Genomic DNA, 21,893 nt, shown 5'->3' with positions numbered 1-21,893 from the left:
AACTCCAAAAAAAAAACTTGTTGAAGCTGAACGAATGTTCCAATAATGTTGACTTGTGCATCCTCCTGCAGGTTACTCGCAGGCGAAACCTGCTTGGTCGCTTTAGCCCCAGTTCCTCGAGCGATGTTGCACCCTCCCTGGACGAAAGCATCGAGTCGGGCCCGTTAAGTGACCTGCAGTCTGAAGAGGATGAGGGGCGAAGGTCAGCAGAGCATCAGCCTCCGCTGACCCTGCCCCCGTTGAGAGGGCGTGAATGCGCGTCTCTGGTGCAGCAGCTGCTGGAGGACATTCACAGTCACGACAAAGACCCTGATATCTGGAAGAAGATTGAGGTATTCCTATCTAGTCTTCACGTTATCTGTCTGTGTTCAGGCTTTGATACATATGTAGCTCATTCCCTCTACTGTCATTTACAAGTTTGGGGGCATTTCTCATCCCATGAAAATGAGCTTTCCTAGAAGCTTCATTTCGTTTTTGTTCTACTGCAAACATCCAGCTTCACACTGAGCACCAGCTTGGTATTTTTTACCTTCCTAAGTATCCTCTGATGCTCAATCCAATACATTTTTACACCTCTGACTGTATTAAAACAGTAATATTCCTTATTAAAAATTACTACCTGTAATTACTTTTAAGTCTGGGGTGGTAATTTATGCCAGCACAGTTACATTGCAGTGGAATTTCTCCTGCTACTTAAAGAGAAATCCTTCTTTGTCTTCATTTTTGATGATGACGCCATTGCAGTTTTCTATTTTTCCAAATATACTGTAAGCAAAACAACAACTCTTAGGAATGTTGACTGATTTCTGTTTGAGATATTTTGCTCTATGATTGTGTGGGCGGTTTACTCTTTAACATTTCGTCATCATCGCGATTATTGGAGCAAAGTATTCTGACTTATTAACCAGTCCACACAGACAATGTTTTAACCTCCATCACTGAACGTACAGAGACTCGCCCACACATGACTTTAAGCGTAGTCTATTTTCTTCCAGTAATACTTGTACAACCGTATTTTTTGGACCATAAGGCGCACTGGATTATAAGGTGCATTAAGTGAAACAAAGCAGTCAGATAAGTCAAACTTTACTCAACTCATTCTTCTTGCTTCCTCCACTTTTGTACCATTGATTCATTAATGTTGAATCCTCTCGCAGCTGCTCTGTTCCCATGTTGTTGCAGTATATTAATGACTAACCTCGTATTGTGGATGGATTATCTCAGTTGTTCTCCTGACTGAAGTTTGGTCGGTTTACAGCATCCTGCTATGCGATTACATTTGTCCCTAACCATCGGGAACCCAACTTTTATTGAGTGGAAAAAAAGTTAGCTTCACTGTTTATGTTATGCTAACATAGCTTTGTCTCTAGCGATCACGTAGCACATCGTTATATACCAGCTAGCCCAACTTCAGTAACCCTACAAACGTCACTGCTGTTTAGTTTTCAGTCTTCTTTATGTTGGAAGTGACAGCAGAGCTGTACGTTTTAGTTTTTTCAAAAATCTCTCAGTCAGAACATGCTATATCATGTTTAGGTGGAAACTAGCGAGCTAACTTCCTGCTAACTTCTAACTCTGTTAAATTTAATAAATTCTGTTTTCATGGATGCCTGGATGTTAAACTTAATTGATACACCTGGTAAAGCACCAACGCTGATCATTTTATTAAAGGTGAAAGAATTTAGACAGTTTTTAACTCTCAGTGATGCCGCAGTGTTCGTTTGACTATGGGACCTGAAGGAGACTACAGTAGCTGTAATGCTTCGACAATCCATCAACCATTGCGGCTTCGTAGCATATCAAAGTTGTACTAAAACATTTTTTGACAGACTTTTGAGCGCCGTGTACCACATAAAATCGGTTCGAGGTCAGTAAAGCCCAGCAGAATTCATACATAAGGCGCACCGGATTATAAGGTACACTTTCGATAAAAAATAATAAAATAAAATGAAAGGATTTTAAGTGCGCCTAATGCAGAAATTATGCTAAGTCATATTTTACATAAGTCATCCACAGCAAACTGTGCAAATGACAAAATTAACTATTGATCTTATCACAAGCATCAACATTTCTGCACTCAGTTTAAAATCTGTGTAAAAGCACCTGCGATAGTAGGAAGGGTATTTGAGCATAAGGCATATGTTACTTGCACATTTTTGAGGCCGCCTTTAATGCTAAACGATATTTACAGATTTGTGCATAACATATGCCAACATCCAGTTGACATGTTTTTTTAGGGTCTTGCTTTTTTCAGCAATGCCATAAACAGGCTCAAGGTGTCTGACAGGGAGGCAGCCTGCATAAGATGATCACTTAAATAAAGTATAATTTTAAAAAAACAACTAAAATAAATAAAGTTCAAGAGAGTGAACTGGGCGAGCTCTTACAATCTGGAGGCCACAGTGAGCTCAGTGAACCTACAACGTCGGCCAGTTATCAGTAAGAATAGGCCAGGACTTCCTTGTGATGTGGGCGGGGCATAACACAACAACTCCAAAGTAGATTTTGCCTGTACCTCAATAGAATGGCTCAAGGGTGCTAAACTAACCTGCCAAAAGTAAAACTTGGAATGTTTGTGTTTCACTGCTGTAGCTGGTTTTTACTGCCAGTCTGTGAGATAGATCTCTGCACTTTCATTTAGACAAAAGATGACAAGTTGAAACAAAATCAGTCCAACATCCACTTTTGCCCCTTCAATGAAGCTACCTTGATGGATTGGAAGGCTAGTATCGGATTGTCCACTGGCCCTGCTAATTCATCACCTCACTTCAAAAGGTCACGTTTGATTGGCAGGCAGATTATTGATGAGGTTTGCCTGGTGAACTAATCAGTCATATCTGTCATATTGAATATCGTGAAATGCCAATAGCTCTGGGGATAAGTTCCTATCATGGCTGCTTGTTTAATTAGTGCTATAAAGTGGCTCTGTCGCCTTTAATATTTCTTTATTGTTTTATTTTACTCAGGTTTATTTCACTCTCTCACCTTTATTGCCTTAATATTACAATTCTTAATACCCTCGACTCCCCAGGCAACATTTTACTTTGCTGCTGTAACATCTCAGTTTCCCCTCAGGGATCAATGAAGTTCAGCGTGCCCATCTTATCTGGTGCTAGCCGGGTCAGAAGCCCACCTACAGAATTGGACAGCTGTAATAAGATTAACAGTGAGAATGGTCAGGGTCCTTTTGAATCAGTCTGAGAATTAAAGTGTCAGCTGTGTGAGGGGATGTCCTTGGAAATGGGGATCAGTGACCCGGAGGGTTATAAATTCATTCCCCACATTAAATTCTGTCCTCCATGTTACCAAATTGGCCTGATTGGCCATAATAGTGACTATTAATGATGATTTGACTGTTGAAATGTCAAAGTTGCCCTCTTTTTTTGCTTTTCCTTTTTTGATGTCAGTCTTTGGTAGAACGCTGGTGCTGTAGTGAACCTCCTGGTCTGCAGCAGCCTTTCTGGATCCACTTTGCATGGTCTTTGCATCTGCCACTGTTGGTTTCCTCTGGGTTTACATGCCTGCTACATTAATTGGTGATTCAAAATAGTTTTTTTTTTGCCCCAATAATAGACTGGTGAGTCTGTGTCTCAACTTATGACAGCTGGGAGATGCTCCATCCTTTTAATGGCCCTAAGCTGGTCAAGCGATCAAGAAAATGAATGAATGGATGATCAATATCAAGCTCAATCTCATGTGTTAACTTAAAGGAAGACAAATGGGAATCAAATCACAGTGTACTAGTAATTTCAAAGTGTCCCACATTGGTGTAATGTTTCCCACATCCCTGAGTATGTGAGGATCTGCTTGGGTATGAGGAATGTAAATTTCAAGGTCAGAGGGTGAATTGTGTTTGATGCCTTGACATTAGAAAACATTGTTTTAGCTCATGGTGCATTCAGGCTTTCCCTGAATGTTACTAACAGGAAGGAATAAAAAAAAAAATCACATTCAGACAACACCCGGCGCAGAGCATTGAGTAAAAAACATGTAACTCCAGAGAGTTACAAAAATAAAGAAATATTCCTAATTTTGAATTAAAACATAATAAACAAACACAAAAAAATCCTCCCAGAATCAGGAATTATACCCTGCTGTCTTGCAGAACACCTTGTGTTAACCACACACACATAAGCACACACACACACACACTCCTCATTCCTCTCTGCTCCTGGGTAATTAGCTGATTAGCTGCTTAATTAGCAGCATGTAATCATGGCGATGGATGAGCTGCCTAATTGAGGAAGTGAAGAGAGGAGAAGGAGCGTCTCAGTGTGGAGGGTGACATTCTGTCTCTCTGCAAAGAGTCTCTACTGAATACAACCGAGCAGATTAACATAGAATGAAAAATCATCCGTCCAGGGAAGAGAAACTGTGGAAAGATCACTGTTGGAGCAGAAATGAGTCAAATCTAGGAGCAGAACACGAATATAATACGTCCGGCACCTCTCGTCTTCTCGGGGGAGAAGCTCATGGTTGTGTTTGCAGGTGGAGTTGAGGAAATTTGATTAGAGCAGAGACAAACTGAGTAGAAACTCTGAAATGTCAGTAAAATATAACAGGAAGGGGGCAGATATCTACCTTTATTCTCATGGATTTAGTTCTTTTAATCATAGAGGAACCATAAAAAAGCTTACCTAAGCAACACTTTGTTGCTTAGTTGATTGTTCTGATTATTGAGTATAATCTGAATACTAGTAGATCAGATCAGTTTAAGTGAGTACAGTGGAACCCCGGCTTACGAAGACCTCATTTAACGGAAAATTCAAGTTACGAAGGCACTTAACGGCAATATTTCTGCCCGTGGTACGGCAAAATGCCCGCATAGCGAAATAGATAGAATGGAAAATTATAAAAAAATTCAATTCAATTCCATAATGTTATGTACATGTACACATACGTATGTATGCATGCATACGTATGCTTTCTTCAACCTCTGCCACCTCCTCCTCCACCAAGAACTTCGTCTTCAGCCAGCATCGCCTCACTCCAAAGACGATGGAAAAAGGTGCTTTGACATACAAAAATTTTGACTTACGAAAGACCCTCTGGAACGAATTAATTTCGTAAGTCGGGGTTCCACTCTATATTCATTTTGAAGCTTCAGCCTCAGAGGTTTGGACGTCATTGTGTTGGGTTTTTGGATGATCAGGACAATGGCGCATTAAGTGATGAGCTAAGGTTATCATGATTGATTAACTGTGTGGTTGCAACAGATCCCCATCTGATCTGCTACTGCTACTGACTCAGTATAATAAATTGTTGTTGCTGGAGGTTGGTGACTGTCGCTAGGTGAAATTTGTTACAAGAAGGGTGCTCCACCAGAAGCATTACACCTGAGCAACTCATGGAGACACAGCTTCAAATTACGAGTAATTTAAAGGTGTAACAAAACAGTGATCATTAATTAACCTGTTTTTGAAAGCTAAGCTGTTGAAGTGTGTATGACCATGCTGTATTTATTATAGAAGCCCATGTTATGCCTCTGCACACAATGGGTTTGTACCAGTGAAGTAACATAAAAAATTGTACTTTGTAAAGTAAATTATTTGTTTTGACTAGACTGTAACTCCATTGAATCACAATTTTTCCTTTCTCCTCCCCAAGTCAGAGCTTCACTCCTTGTTTCTGTTCTCTCCGTACTGTTGGACATAAATATTTTATCCTCCCGCCTTTGACCGTCTAGACATTGTTGTCTCAACCTTGACCTCCTCAACATTTGTAATGTCGGAACCGATCCTCTCATAATTTGTGTCCGCATCACGTAAATCTGCGGCTTGTTTCCTGAAAGTTTATGAGACCAACGCAGGAGAGATACATACACAGAAATCCAAAGTTCCTAATTGCGCTGTGTGGGACATGACACGTGAAGTGGATTTAAATTCTTTAGAAAAACTAAAAACTATGGAGAAACAGCCCATTGGTTAGATAAGTGTCCTATACATCATGTGATCACATCGTGTGCGCCGCCTGGGCCAGCGTCAGCGTCCTCAGTGTGAGGTGTCTGTGTGTTTGGAGGCTCTGCGGCACGCCAGCCTATCTGCGAGCAGTGGGAGACAGACAGACAACAGACTCACATCAAGAATCGTCTGATTGGCCCAGCAGGGGGGTCAGGGACGCCCACCGACAGCAGAGAGGATAGGAAAATAAGAGAGAGGTGGAGGATGATGAGGCGGAGGGGTGTTATTCTCTTCTTTTGCTTCTTTAGATAAACAGGGTAAGGGGGAGGTAAAGGAAAAAATGACAGAAGTAAAGTTGTTTGCAGCCTGGTAATGTTGATTCTGAACACTTTATCACACAGCCACTGATTAAAAGCTGATAGAAAATACACATTTGGCACATACTAATTAGGGTTGTAGGAGGAACATAAAGATAATTTTGTGTGTAGCTGATCTGTACTGTGACCTTTTCTCGTGTAAAAGCAATCAGTGCAGATTCCTCCGTTAAAGAGTTTATGACACAAGGTAGTAAAATTTGCCACAGAAGCCAGCTTATTGCTAGAAAGCCATGTTCTCATTTTCATTATTGGAGACAATGCAGTATATTACAGGCTGACAGAGTATCCCACGAGCTCTCGCTTTTGTTCGATTTAAACCCATGAAATGTGCACATTGTCATTAATATGAGCAGCAGGGCCGTCGTTGTTGGTCTTGAGTGTTTTTTTCTTGAATGGAAAATTAAGTTATCCCACATATAATAAAAGTTTTTGTTCTGAGAGTTAAAAGTAATTACTCTATGACGCTGATATGGCAGATGTTTAGCTTTAAGTCTGCAGCGACAGAGTGGAAGATAAATATTAAACATAAATAAGAGCCAACAAATATTTTAGAGATTCAATTCACACATTGGACAGCTACTCCCATGATTGTTCCTTATGACTTATAACAATGCTTTGTAATGCAACCAACAGCATGGTACTGAAAATACTCCCTCTGATGCAATTTTCATACTTAAACATTCATCCAGTGGAGCAGATTGGACACTTTAGTGGGCCAATTTGGTCCTGTAATGCCGGTATAAAGGAATGTTTGACTGGTTATAACACCACTGTTGACTAGATAACCATTTCCACAGCAGCAGAGAGCTGGATAACTGGCAGTGGTGGGCAGGGCTTTACCGGGACGATATTAGAGATGCAGTCAGGTGTGAGAGTTGTCTTTTTACTCTCTGTTAATTTGGACATCTTTCTTTCTTCCCTTTCCTTTCCTCCTTCCTTCCTTCCTTCCTTCCTTCCTTCCTTCCTTCCTTCCTTCCTTCCTTCCTTCCAGGCGCACTACAGATAGACAAATTTCTAATAATTAAAAAGGCAAAATGAAATTCCACCCTAATGTACCGTGGAGACAGCTGCAGTCCTGCCCTATCCAAATATTCCTCAGAAATCAGCTGCGCAGGTTCCATGTTTTATATGACAAATAATTTTAATGAAACTCTAATCAAAATTTCCTCCCCTCGAGTTCTTTAATTTCGGCGCAGCGGTGGAAAAGTGTTTGGTGTTCGAGTTAGTCAATCTAATAACGTAGCCTGCTGTGGAAATTATCCATCTCACCTCAATCCCCCAAAATGTTTTTGGAACCCCGCTCAGAAAAGTCATCATTTCGTATTTTGTTCTGGTTTTTACCTTCACCAGGTGCTGAAATTTTGTTAAGCTAGGATGCCAGTCATCCAAATTCATTAGCTTATAGCTAAGAGCTACCATGAAGGTTAGCATGTCTGTTTTCTTCAAGTATGTGGTGCACGACCCAGAAAGCCTTGAGTCCCAGTATTCGTGTGGATTTTAACCAGGTACGTGGATGCACTTGCAAACCGTGCAGCCCAGGGCCATGAACAGTGGCATATAGAGAAGAGAAGTTGAATATGTGTTCAAGTTTCACCTGGCCTTCAAGACAAATACAAGCAGTGTTTGGGTTGTTAAAACGTCAATTATACAGTTAAGTCATTTGAGCTTAGTCTGTAGTCTTCTAAGCCTAATGACCAGACAGTATACAGTAGGTCATCTGTTTCTATAAGTACAATCTTGCATGCAGTCATCAGCCAACACTGCACACAGACAGCATCGATCTCCGCCCAGACAGCATCGATCTCCGAGTGAGAGGAAGGACGCTAGCATCAACTAGCTAGCCGGTCGTCACGGCAAAGCTACAAGAGCGTCTCTCAGCATGGGCCCGAAAAAAGTTCTGTCAGCCGAGGAAGGAGACGATATTAAGAAGTCGCTGGAGTTTATGACAGAGGAGATTTCTACTGTCAAACTGCAGCAGAAAGCCATCCTGGACCTGGTCGAGGAAGTTAAGGCTCTCCGCATCCAGAACGCCGAGAAGGATCGGCGGCTGGCGTACCTGGAGAACAGAGTGGCGGATTTGGAGCAGTACACCCGGATGAACGATGTTATCATCACGGGGCTTCGCATCAAACCCCGGTCATACGCCCGGGCGGTCGCCACTGACAATGTAGGAGGGCCAGGAGAGGAAGATGTCAACTCCACGGAGCATCAAGTGGTTACCTTTCTACGGTCCAAAGGTGTGGAAGTGGATTATAACAACATTGAGGCTTGCCACCCTCTACCCCGAAAAAATGACAGTGACAAACCAGCCATCATTGTGAGATTTGCAAACAGAAAACAGCACTGTTAAAACAAGGAAAGAAACTGAAAGGATCCGATGTCTTCATGAACGAACATCTGATAAAAAGAAATGCGGACATTGCCAGGAAAGCACGTTACTTGAAGAAACAGGGAAAAATTCAAAATACATGGATCACCAACTGTAAAGTATTCATTAAACTCAATGGAACACCGGAACAAGCCAAAGTGTTGGTCATCAGAAATATGGAGGAGCTGGACAAATACTGAGGTCAACTTACTCTGGAGGTATGAATACACATGTGACGTGACACACAACATGGCACAGTCCAAAAGAACTTCATCTGCATCCGGCAACAATATCAACATAACTCATTGGAATTCTCTTTATGATAATCTGGAACTGAGAACATTTCGATACACAGACCATAATGTTCTAGACTTAGAAAAGGATATAGACCCGGAAAATAATTTCTTCTACAACATCAGCTGTAACTGCTGCTACTTCACTGATGAACAGTTTAAGCACACCATCAACATGGAAAATAAATTATCAATAATCCATTTTAATAGCAGAAGTCTGTATGCCAACTTCAACAATATAAAGGAATATCTAAATGAGTTGGCAAATCCATTTGGAATTATTGCCATTTCTGAAACATGGATCAATGCGGAGAAAGGAATGGACTTTGGACTGGAGGGATATGAAGTGAATTTTGTAAATAGAAGGAACAAGAGTGGAGGGGGAGTAGCTGTGTATGTGGATAAAAACCTAAACTACAAGGTGGTAGAAAGTATGACAACTGTAATTGATAATTTACTAGAATGTATAACAATTGAAATTTATAAGGAAAAAGAAAAAAATTTAATAATTAGCTGTATATATAGAACACCTGGCTCTAGTATTCAAGTATTTAATGACTTCATAAAGGAAATATTCTCTAAAACAAATCAAAAAGTTATGTTTATCTGTGGTGATTTTAATATTGACCTGTTGAATCCAAAAAAGCATAAAATGACCGACGAATTCCTAAACACTATGTACAGTTTGAGTTTACATCCTAAAATAACCAGGCCTAGCAGAATTACACCACATTGTGCCACCTTACTTGACAATATTTTCACTAACAATATGGAAAACAACATTGTGAGCGGAATATTAATTAATGACATCAGTGATCACCTACCAGTTTTTGCAGTTTATGACACTAATTATAAGAAAAATCAGCATGAAGAACAACTGAGATACAGACGTGTAAGGACAGAAGAAACTATGACTGCATTTAAGAACGATCTATTAAATCAGGACTGGGACAATGTGTACAAAGAAGCTGATATTGATATTGCATATGGCATATTTTTAAGAATATTCATGGAGTTGTACGATAAAAACTGTCCAACAATAAAATACAACAGAAAGCACAAATATTCAGATAGACCATGGCTCACTAAGGGTTTACAAAATGCATGTAAAAAGAAAAATACACTCTATAGGGAATACCTAAAACAAAGAACAAAAGATGCTGAAAATAAATATAAAAAAGACAAAAATAAGTTGACCAATATTATACGTGTATGTAGAAAGGAGTATTATAGTAAAATATTGAACAACAATAAACATAATATGAAAGGAATATGGGATGTTTTAAACGGTATCATTAAAAATAATTCTGGACAACAAAGTTATCCACAATACTTTATCGATAATGGCAATCTTATGGAAAACACTGCTGATAAGGTCAACAGCTTTAATCATTATTTTGTAAATATTGGACCAAAACTGGCAGAACAAATTCCTGAGTCACTGCCATCAGTAGACTGTAGTGAAAACCTGATTGATAGGAACCCTAACTCAATGTTCCTCACATCAGTGGAGGAAAAAGAAATAATTGACATTGTACACATGTGTAAATATAAAACATCTACTGATTGTAATGATATTGACATGAAAATCGTTAAGAAGGTCATTGAAGGAATTGTAGGACCTCTAACATATATTTGCAACGTATCATTTCAGACGGGAAAAGTGCCAAACAAAGTGAAAATAGCTAAAGTTGTGCCGCTGTATAAAACCGGGGATAGACGCCACTTCACAAATTACAGGCCTGTTTCTTTACTACCACAATTCTCCAAAATCCTAGAAAACCTGTTTAATAAACGATTAGACAAATTCTTAGATAAATATAAATTACTCTCTGACAGTCAATATGGATTCAGATCAAAAAGATCAACATCTCTGGCATTAATCGAATCAATTGAGGAGATTACGAATGCTATAGATCAGAAACAGTATGCAGCTGGAGTATTTCTGGATCTCGAGAAAGCATTCGACACAATCAATCATGACATATTAATTAATAAACTGGAACGGTATGGGATTAGGGGGGTTGTACTGCAATGGGTGAAAAATTATTTAAGTGACCGGAAACAATTTGTGAAGCTGGGTGTCCATTCCTCATCATGCTTGGACATTGCTTGTGGTGTTCCACAAGGCTCTGTTCTGGGTCCAAAATTATTTATTATTTATATAAATGATATTTGTAAGGCATCTGATATATTAAAATTAGTATTATTTGCAGATGACACAAATATTTTTTGTTCTGGGGGGAATCTAAAGGAGCTGCTGGATACAATTACTTCAGAAATGTGCAAAATTAAAAAATGGTTTAACAGGAACAAACTATCGCTAAATCTAAGTAAAACTAAAATTATCTTATTTGGGAATTCCCTTAGAAATGCACAAGTGCAGATTCATGTAGATGGTGTGGAAATTGAAAGAGTACTTGAACATAAGTTTCTTGGTGTGATTATAGATGATAAATTAAACTGGAAGTCTCATATAAATCATATACATAACAAAATTTCAAGAAGTGTCTCAATCTTGAGTAAAGTAAAACACATTCTGGACCACAAATCACTCCACATTCTCTATTGTTCCCTGATTGCACCGTATTTGAATTACTGTGCAGAGGTTTGGGGCAATACTTACAAATGTTCGCCATCATCAATCTTTATATTACAAAAAAGGGCCATAAGGATAATCCATAAAACTGGTTACAGAGATCATACAAATCCACTATTCTTAAAATCAAAAATTCTAAAATTCACAGATCTGGTTCATTTTCTCACAGCACAAATTATATATAAAGCAATAAATAACCTGCTTCCTGACAATATTCTAAAAATGTTTTCTAAAAGGGAACGGGGATACAATTTGAGGGGGGAATTAAATTTAAAACATCCTCGTATCCGTACAACATTAAAAAGTTTTTGCATCTCTGTGTGTGGAGTGAAGCTGTGGAACAGACTAAGTAAAGATATGAAGCAATGTCCAAGCATGGCGCAGTTTAAAAAGCGGTTTAAGGATATGGTTTTTACAGGGTACAGGGAAAAGGTAGAGATTTGATAGGGTGTTCTTGTCTAATATTTTCATGTGTGTGCGCATGTCGGTATGGGTAGGTATATATATATATATATATATATATATATATATATATATATATATATATATATATATATATATATATATAATTGTAGGTTGTGTATCCTTGAGGTGTTAATGGGGTTATTGAAAATGTGTATATGTGTGTATATACGTATGTATGGATAGATAGAAACATATATGTGTATATATTTAAAAAAAAAAATTTACACATAACATATAATGTAATTGCAAGGAGGTATTTCTGTAGTCTATTGATACTAGATAGTGGAAAAGGGGTGGGATTAAATAAGCTTATGCTTCTTCCTGCTCCTTTTTGAACATGGACGTTATTTGGAGTTGTGGTTGCTCGTTTTCCTTTTGTTTGCTTTGTTCATTTGTCTCTTTTAATTCTATTTTTTTATACTTTTTCAACATGTTCAAAATAAAGATTCAATCAATCAATCAATCAATCAATTCCATTATAGAAAAGTGATAACATTTATAAAATGTGATTGGCATAGAAGGTGGTTTTGTTGACCCATCCATCCACCCCAACCTCCGCCTTAAGCAGTCATTGTTGTTATGAAGCACTGGCTGAAGTTACTGTTGCTGTTTTACACGACTGCTAGAAGTTGTTTAATATTTCCACAGCAGTAAATCCTTTAACACAACCACTAAATTGTGTTTCTCTGCTGCTCTAACATTTTGTTTCTGTTTTTTATTTCTCCTTGCTACTTGAAAGATCATAAAAATGTGAACACTGGTATCGAATCTTAATTTCTGTGGACTAGCATCAGTTGTATCTTGATTTTTGTTTGCTTTGTTCTCCTGGTGGAAAATCAGAGCTATTGCTTCTAACATATTAATCAGCGACGCCAAATATCATCTGTCGGGAGTTTGAGTCCAAATCTATCAGCGTCGTCCTTCAGAAAGCCTCGTCAGCTGAGCGGTAATTATCCAGCGGTGAAGAGCTGAACCACAGGAGATGAAGCATGATATCAGAGCAGTTATCCAGGCGGCAGAGGATCAGATCAGGCGTTTCAGCTCCCAGCAGGCCTTTCTGCCCCTCAGGAGCCTCACTGGTTTAGAGACATCAAAGAAGCTGTAAGCAGCCCAGTGCATGCTGGTCGATATCCAAACCAGCAATACTCGCTCTGCCGCTGTTCACGCCTTCCTCCTCTGTCCTTCTCACTCTTCTTCTCTTCAGTTCACCTCATTTCTTCTCATGGTTTACTTCTCTTCGCATCTCATGTTCTCATGCTTCTTTTCTTCTCATCTTTTCCTTTTCGCAATTCTCTCATTGATCTTTACCTCTGTTCTTTTTATCCTCTGATGCCCTCCTTCTTTGTTGCCCTTTTCCTTTTTCTCATTTACCTTTCAATCCCTTTCCTCTAACCTTTGCTTTGTTCTCTTCTTTTAATACTCTTGAATCTTGCTTTGCACTCCATGCAACCCCTTTCCTTTCCTTATACTATCTGCTTCTTCCTACTTCTTCCATTCTTCCTCTCCTCCTCTCCTCTCATCAATACTTTTGATTTCCATATCTCCTCAATAACGAGCGGTGGAGAGATGGACAGAATCATATTGATGTGTGTGTGTGCTTTTTTAAAGGGTCACGGTTGTAATTAACATACTGCTGCTCATTTGGTCAAGGTTTGCATCTCATACAGACTCACATGCAGACACACGCTCTCTCACACTAACAAACACACTATACATATCTATAACAGTAAACCAACACACAGACAACACTGTGCAATAGAACGTGTTCGCAAACGCACATTTTATCATCACAGTAAGCAGACACACCTATCTCCATATGAGGACACACACGTATAGATTTGCTACAGCGATTTGTAGGCGAGGTGAAAGCGTGGGTGCACAGATGTGGCAGCTCAAGTAATTTCCATCAGATTTACCTTCTCCCCACAGCCTCCTTCACTCTGCCATTAGTTTTCCAGATAGCTCTCAGTGAAAGATATGAAAACAGCGCTCAATGTATAAAATATTAGAATTGTCTTCTTGATGATCCGCAGTCACAGTTAAACCTGTTTTTCCAGATGTAATGTTTAAGGTCTGAGTGGAAAGAATGAATTTTATGGAGTTGCTGTATGTCTTCGGTTTTATGTAAATCACTTTCAGCTCGCTCTCTCTTTGCTTGATGTAGCTCGCACGCTCTGTGTAGTTCGATTGGATCCAGGCTACATAAAATTCAGGTCGCAGCTCCAGTTTGACCTGTGCGGGGTTGTGTTCGTAGTGGATTTCTCTGTGGAAGCAACTATGCCTGTGGTGGACGGGCTAAAGCTACAGACTGCTGAAATATAGATACATCAGACATGAATGTCAAATCAGTTAATTACAAATGCGTTCACCCGCTACATGAGGCTATAAGAGCTGGCTGAGAGGTGGAGTTACAGGCAGGTGCAGCCTTCTCCCCCCCACGAGCTCACGAGACGAAATAAGGCAGTTAAGGGTGGTCCTTCATGTGAAATAAACTTGATCCAAAGAGTAGAAGAAAACTTAGCGATCAATCAAAAAGAAAACCTAGTGTAGCCCCATGGCTAAGTGCAACACTGATTCCTCCTGAGGGACCGGCTATGCTAAAACTACACTCCTGGAGCTGTTATTGGAGAAGTAAACCATACATGTCCATGCTTATTTAAACCACATGCATGACATGCTGGCTTGATTCTTTAAAATCGTCGAGGTGAATGTGCAGCCTGCTCTTTCTCGGTTACTCTTGGAGTATTTTCCCATTCTTTTTGTCGGTCTCCCTTCCAAGCGTCGCAAGTCCTGGACAGCGAGTGTGAGTTTTAGCTGGGCAGAACTGTGCGGACGCAAAATTTGTATCAAACACCCTTAATGCTTCCCTTTTGTTTTTGTCTCTAAAAGAGGTTTAAACACTTTCCTTTCTTCTGTCTGATCCTTGCTTTGCAATCCAAAGTGTTTACTCCCCCTTTCACCTCCCTTTGAAGACTCTTTGTTCTTCTTTTAAGCAGTCTCTTCTGTTCCTCTTCAGGAGTGAAGTGGATTTAAAGACAGAAATCAATACTGGATCAGGTGCTATTTCACATGGATTCTGTGGATTTTCCTGCTGATACATTTCACATCATATGGAAGAAAAAGAGGATGTTTATGCAATTTAAAAAAACAACAGAATTTTTGTGTGTTTCATTTTTAGTTAGATTAGTACAATCTTGTTGTGGATCATCAAGGCTTCCGCGCATCATAAATCTCACTGTTGGCCAGTAGATGGCAGTAGCTCTCCACTGACTAACAAGCTGCTGCCTTCTTTTTTCCCCCTATCTTCTGTCAGTGTGTACATCTATCTGTGTACTCCCATGAAGGGCAACGTGCCAGTGATGGAGACATACGTGTTCAGCTCACTAGAGTCATTCATACCACTTCATCTCTTTTGATCTCTTTTCCTTCTGCTCGTTCTGGCTCTGTTCCCCTTTTCTTTCCCCAACTCTCAGGTTTTTGCTTTTGCAGTCTTGTTTCTCCTTGTCTCTTCATCAGTCTCTTCGTCACTTCTTACTTTTCACCTGTCTGCCATGCACTAGTGTCATTTTTCTTCTCCGCTCTCTTTTAAATTTTCTTTCCTCTCAGTTCTTCCTCTTTTCCATCTGTGTTTTGATTTCTTTTCTGCCTTTATATGTGTATTTTTAAAATCTTTTCTTGTCTTCCTCACCTGCTTTTTTTCGGTCTTCCTGTTTCGTCTGTCTTCTCTTTCCATGCCTTCACTCTCCTCGGTGCATTTTTGCACATCTTTAAGTCCTTTGTTTGTATTTTCCTCCATATATCTTCCTCTCTCTTTCCATTCTCCTTTCCTCAGTATTTGTCCAAACGTGTGTTTACTTGTTTCATCCTGTGGGTCTCGTTTTTGTTCTCTCTCTGTCCTTGAATTAATTCATCTGGAATCAGTTCTTAAACACCAGCCGGGCGCTCCCTCGCTCCCCCCCTTTTGTTTTTTTTATCCTTCTCTTGTACTCTAATCCTGTTCTCCCAATCTGTTGCTTTTTTTCCCTTTTCTGCCTTTCCTCTCCCTGTTGCATGCCATTACCTGTTGGACTTCTCCCTTTCTTGGTGTGTTTTGATGTGCTTCTCTGCCATTTTCTGTTCAAACTGTTTGCTGCTTTGTTTTGCTCCTCTCTTCCTTCCTCTTTTTACACATTATCGTTCTGTCATCTCCCAATCCTCTGAAGTGTTTAGTGTGTGTTGTGTTGTTCTGATGCCTTTCCAGCAGGCCCTGGACATCAGCATTTATACATATTATTAGTTTTTGTTGTTGTTGTTTTTGTTTTTTTAAATCATAAACTGAATTCTCTCTCTCCTCCCTTGTCCTCAGTATTTCGTGCAGCAGTTGGACGGGTTCATCTCGTGGCTTCAGGAGGCGCTGGACAGCACAGAGAACTGGATTCAGCCCAGACAGGACCTGGATAGCCTGAGGGTGTACCTCGACACACACCTGGTGAGAGCACCAACACTCACACACTTGCCTTTGTTTCTTTCTTTTTTTAAACGTATGTGAACCCTCATTGATACAAAGCAACCTCAGCCTCATCCCTTAAAATGAGTCTAAGCCCTCAAATAGAAGTGATAACACCAAAGGGTCTTCATCGGCATTGCGTCATTGTGTTCCTCGCAAAAATTCAAGCGCACGAACCCGCCGTCAAGGCTCGCACACATTTGAAGAATAAACGTACACGACTGCTACGTGCAAGCACATCTGTGCACACATTCCACACACGCGGTTGCATAAACACATATTTGCATACATGCATATGGATGTGCCCACATGACACGCACGCACACAGACACACACACCTGTCTTATTTTCAGAATCGGTTACTTCTAGCTGCAGCTATTGGAACCCGCTTCTTCACAATCAAGCAACCAAAGCTGGTAAAGCGATGATAGGACTGTTCTCTACTTTGTCATGTGTTATTTCAGTAGCCCTACTTACGCTGTCAAAACATATCAGTGACATCAGTGACAGAGATGGGAGTCAGCACAGCAAACAGAGCACACAAATGCTGCTGAGAAAAGAAAAGACAAGACAATGAGCACTGTCCAAGCTGTGTCATCAACACTCAACCATCACCCTTTAAAAAAACAACAACTTGTCTTAAATGGAAAGTTTCTAAAAAAAAAATAGTGCATTAAAAACTTTAGTGTTTCTTATTTGTGTCATTTATGAACTGTTACAATATGGGATTCTCATAAAACATGGTAAACATTAAAGTGATGAGGTCAGTCAATATAAACCTTCCCAAGTTTCTGTTCAGACCTTTTGTTTGTGAGGGAGAAGAAAACTAACTTTAAAAGCCTCTTCCTTAAACTTGTTTTTGGATACTGGATGAATTAAAGTGCTGCACCAATGCCCAGTAGATCATAAATAAAGTTTATTGTAAAATATTGAACCCCCACACAAAGCTGCTCTAGTAGAATCCAAAAAATACCGCAGGTGGGCGGGGCTTCTGCAGAAAAATATGATTTTTTTTTTTTATTATGTCATGCTAAGAGAAAAAAATGGAAAAATGAATAACAGATGGGAGATACGGGATAAACAGACAAATTAAAATCCATCCGCTCATTCATCGTTATAGGAAAAGCATAGGTAGAGAATTAAACTTGTTACAACTAACGCAGTGAGACCGCTAAGAAAGGCTGATTTATTTCCTTCAAAACAACTATTCTTGAGCCGATGTTGACCAGTGCTCAGTTCAACAGATATACTTACTGGCTAAGGGGGTAGAGGTCAAAGCTTAGGATTTTCTGCCACCTGTAAACACACACAAATGGTTTTAGAAAGGGATAATTGGAAAATAACAAACCCTGGAATGAATGCAAGCTCTCATTTCACTGTCACAGCTTTTATTCTGGCTTCTTTTTTTTGTGTTCCAGTTTGTTTTCATCTACATCTCTTTTTTCTTCCTCCTTCTGGCAAAACCTTTCCTTTATTCCTCTTCCCACTTTATTGTTTTATTTTCTGATCATCTGCCCCTCCTTTTTCTCTCCTATTTTGTCTTTTTTGTCCTTTGTCTCTCTTCTTTCTTTTAAAAAAACTCTATCTTTATCGCTTGTCTTCTTTTGTTTACTCTAACAAATAGGAAACAAAAAGGCTCAAATAACTCTGCCTGTGTTTTGGTAATTTACTCTCACACATGCTCTGAGATAGATCAGTAAGTGCTGCAACGTGTATATGAGCACACTCGCACATACAGAGACACACACAGATGAGGAGCACTTTGGCAATTACTCACGGTCTTTATGGCAAACATATGGGCTGCACGCACACACACAAACACAGAGGAGCACTCGTTAAAGACTACAAGACATGAACATGCATATCACATCAATGTAAAAATCCCGGTGTTGCCCAGTGCTGAGCATGTGCGCGCACACACACACACACGCACACACCACCATCACCGGCAGATTGTGTTTGCATTAAAGTATATAAACACAGATACATATACACAAAGACAGGCATGTGTTTTAGCACACGCACACACGTAGAGGTGCTATTTGCATAAATTTGCATGTTCCTAGACAGATTTCCAAATCAGCATCTCCATATCCGTCCCTGCAGAACAGCATCCTGCACGCAGATCAACACACACACACACACACATAAACACACACAGTATTTTCTTATCTAGATGCACTTATTTGTGCTGTATCTGTGGGTGTGTGCGCATGCTTATTTGTTGGTTTGTTTACACGTGTCGACTTTGTTGTGGTTGCCAGCAGCGCTAACGTTAGTGGCGGTTAGCTTCAATTAGAATTCCCGGCTCTTAATTGGCGCGTCTTGTTAAATAAAGCAAAAGCGGATGAAAAGGCATCGCTAATAGGACTTTGAAATGCTACACTGTTGATAGCATGTTAGCTAACTGACTCTGTGTTTGTGTGTGCGTGCTGGGGTTGATAGTCACACTTGCACTTTGTAGTTATTCGTGTGTGTTTGGGTGTATAATTGTGTGTGTTTGTGTCTTTCGTTGATTACTGCCGAGTAGAGCCAGGTTCTGTCTCGCTTCCCTTTGTCTTTATATCTCTCCAGTCTTTCTCTGACAAAATGTGTTTACATTTACAAGACCTTTAAGACATTTTAGAGGAAATGGAGCTGCTGAGTAGATTAGGATTGATGGCGGCGTTCTACACGCCTTTAAAGTCACAGGCAGAGAGTCTGTAAGAAGACTTAGGTGCTTGAATCCCTTGGCCATAGTTTTTTTTTCTTTTAAATATCTAAAAACTCCATGAAGTCATGAATTAAAATTCCAAAGGAGCAATAAGGAAGGCCCATTCAACAGCACTTCCTCACGAAACTCTACAACAGAGATGTCAAACTCATTTTCCATCGTGGGCCACGTACTCTCCACTTTAATCTCAAGTGGGCCAAACCAGTAAAACTGCCTTTTTTTCTCAGTCAAAAAATGTATAACTACACATTTAACCCTGTTTGATGTAAGAAAAGAAGTGTTATTTCAGTAATACAACAGTTAAAAATCCAAAATCGATGCCCTCTTTTTCCAAAGCTGTCCAGTGGACCAGATCGAAGTCTTCCTCAGCTCATTCTGGCTCCTGGGCCTTATGTTTAACACCCGTGCTCTAGAAGGACCACGACAAAGTGTGTGAACTAGCAGCAGAGGTGGCATCTTTACATCTAATTACCCTTAAAATGTAACGTCAACAGGGCTACTTAAAGATATTCCATGAATATCCTGGAATGTCTTAAACATCCTTCAGGTGCATCCTACTTAGATTCCTATGACATAATGTGTGACCTGCCTAGCTACTTAACATAGTCACATCCCAAGAAAATTTGAAATTCAAATGCAAACTCAAGAGAGCTATAATGACCTTTACAGTATAACTATAAAATAATATTTTGGTGAGTGTGTTTTAATCAGTAACTTGGAAAGCTGAAACTAGGAATAGTTGTCTTTTAAAACAAATTTAAAACATGGATAATTTGATGAGCAGTTCATGTTTTTTGTCTTTTTCTAAAGGCTCAGTAATTTCTCAAATCAGCCAGCTGACTGCTGGGGACTACTTTCAGTGGCAGATTATTTCACGTTTGACGTTCTAGCGAATATCTGGCCCTGGGGCAGCATGGTGGTACTAAATAAACTGCAGTCTGTGTATCTGTGGCAATAAAGGAACTGCTCACCCAGTCCAACAGTGGAGCTCACTTCATTTGTGTTTTAAAAAAATCATTTTTGCACAAAACAGTTCAATTGCAAAGATGAATAATAAGACATATCAGGCTTTGTATGCAGTATCTATTTGCAGGACTAACACATTGCTTGTTTTTCTTTTTCATGCTATTTTATGACAATCAACAACATCGAATATCTACTTTCATTATGCTTTACTTGACCAAAGTAAGTCATGTGAATATAGCTTTCAGGCGACAGGATTGGTCTTTTTTCTCTTTCTGTTTTTGTATTTCTCTGTCTCACACACATACTCACACACACTCTCTCTCTTTCTCTATATTGCTTTCTGTGCCACACATAAACACACACACAAACACACACAGCTCCAGGGCAGCAGTGGGTGGAGTGGAGTTGCTTTCCCAATTGAATATTTGGTCCAGCTGGCGTGTCTGTGTGTGTGTGTTTGTGTGTGTGTGTGACTATATGTGTGTTTTAGGGCGCGTGGAGCGAATAAGCACAGGTCTTTCCGGAACCCCGGGGAGATCAGTGAGGCAAGAGGACACTAACGCACACTCATGCACATGCACACACACAGACACACAGACACAAACACACATACGCACACACAGGCTGCTCTTTGTAAGGCGCTAAGAGATGGCGGCCAATGAAAGGCCTATTGATTGGGTCTGATGGGCGATCCAGGCCTTTGAATCCCATTACCAGAAGTAACACACTACTGGTGGCAACATAAGGGGAGGATATATATATATATATATATATATATATATATATATATATATATATATATATATATATATATCTCGAGAGAGGGAGAGAGAGAAATGTCTGAGATTGTGTTCAAGTATAATGTGCAAGATTAACAGGCCACCACTTCAGAACATATTCATTTAGCTCGCCATCACCACTGAAGCATTGAAATAACAGCAAAACATCTGAAATCTTTCAGATAACAAACAACAAAAATATCAACCACAGTTGACTTTGAGGCTACCCCTATGCCTTCATCCACTTCAGCAGGAAGACGAGGATTAGCTGCTTGTAGTAAATGAAAAAAGAAGCAAACACCAATGAAAAAACAAATCTAAGACCACAGATTTCCTTGGCTGGACTGACAGTAGGGTGTTACTAATCATAATCATGGTGGTAAACAAAATAACCTGGAAGTAGTTGCACAGCAAATATGGGGACATGGCTCTGACAATGTCTGAACCATCTTCTGCGACCAGCTGGAGTGAGGGGAGGGAGATGGGACAAAAACACACTTTGAAGGCAGATCTGAAAAATGTACTGTAGCGTACTGTAGCCATGTAGGCTATTCTCAGTACGGGAAGGTACTATAGATGTGTAAAGCAACTAGCCATGAATATGCCTGTGAAGGTTCTCAGTCATCCAGGTCATTGTAGTCTAAGAAGCTCTTGACCTCTATATTGGGGAAACCAAACTGCCACTTCATGAACGCATGGCACAACATAGAAGAGCCAGCCGTCCTTTAGATGCCTGTCCATCTGCATCTAAAGGACAAAGGTCACTCTTTCGAGGATGCCAATGTTCACATTTTGGACAGAGAAGACAGATGAGGAATGAAAGAAGCCATCTACGTCCACTGTGAGCGACCATCTTTGAACGGAGGCGGTGGCTCACGACACCAACTGTCTACCATCTATAATCCAGTTTTGAGATCCCTCCCCAGACGTCTTAACGCCCACTCACA

The 21,893-nt window shown here is 39.9% G+C and overlaps 1 protein-coding gene across 1 annotated transcript in view; it reads left to right on the top strand.

Moving 5' to 3' along the window:
- akap6 (A kinase (PRKA) anchor protein 6) overlaps positions 1–21,893 on the top strand; it is a 230,224-nt gene that overhangs the window by 56,963 nt on the left and 151,368 nt on the right. Inside the window, exons 10-11 of the mRNA XM_085258340.1 lie at positions 72–332; positions 16,348–16,470. Coding sequence (XP_085114466.1) covers positions 72–332; positions 16,348–16,470 — 384 coding nt within the window. The remainder of the gene's footprint in view (positions 1–71; positions 333–16,347; positions 16,471–21,893) is intronic.

Source organism: Mchenga conophoros, linkage group LG19 (assembly GCF_057382185.1).
Source record: "Mchenga conophoros isolate Kocher_MC1m ecotype Shallow Benthic linkage group LG19, M_conophoros_male_GT1.1, whole genome shotgun sequence".
NCBI classification, from domain to species: Eukaryota; Metazoa; Chordata; class Actinopteri; order Cichliformes; family Cichlidae; genus Mchenga; species Mchenga conophoros.
The sequence above is the reverse complement of the archived record's forward strand: the minus strand, read 5'-3'. Positions and strand labels throughout refer to the sequence as shown.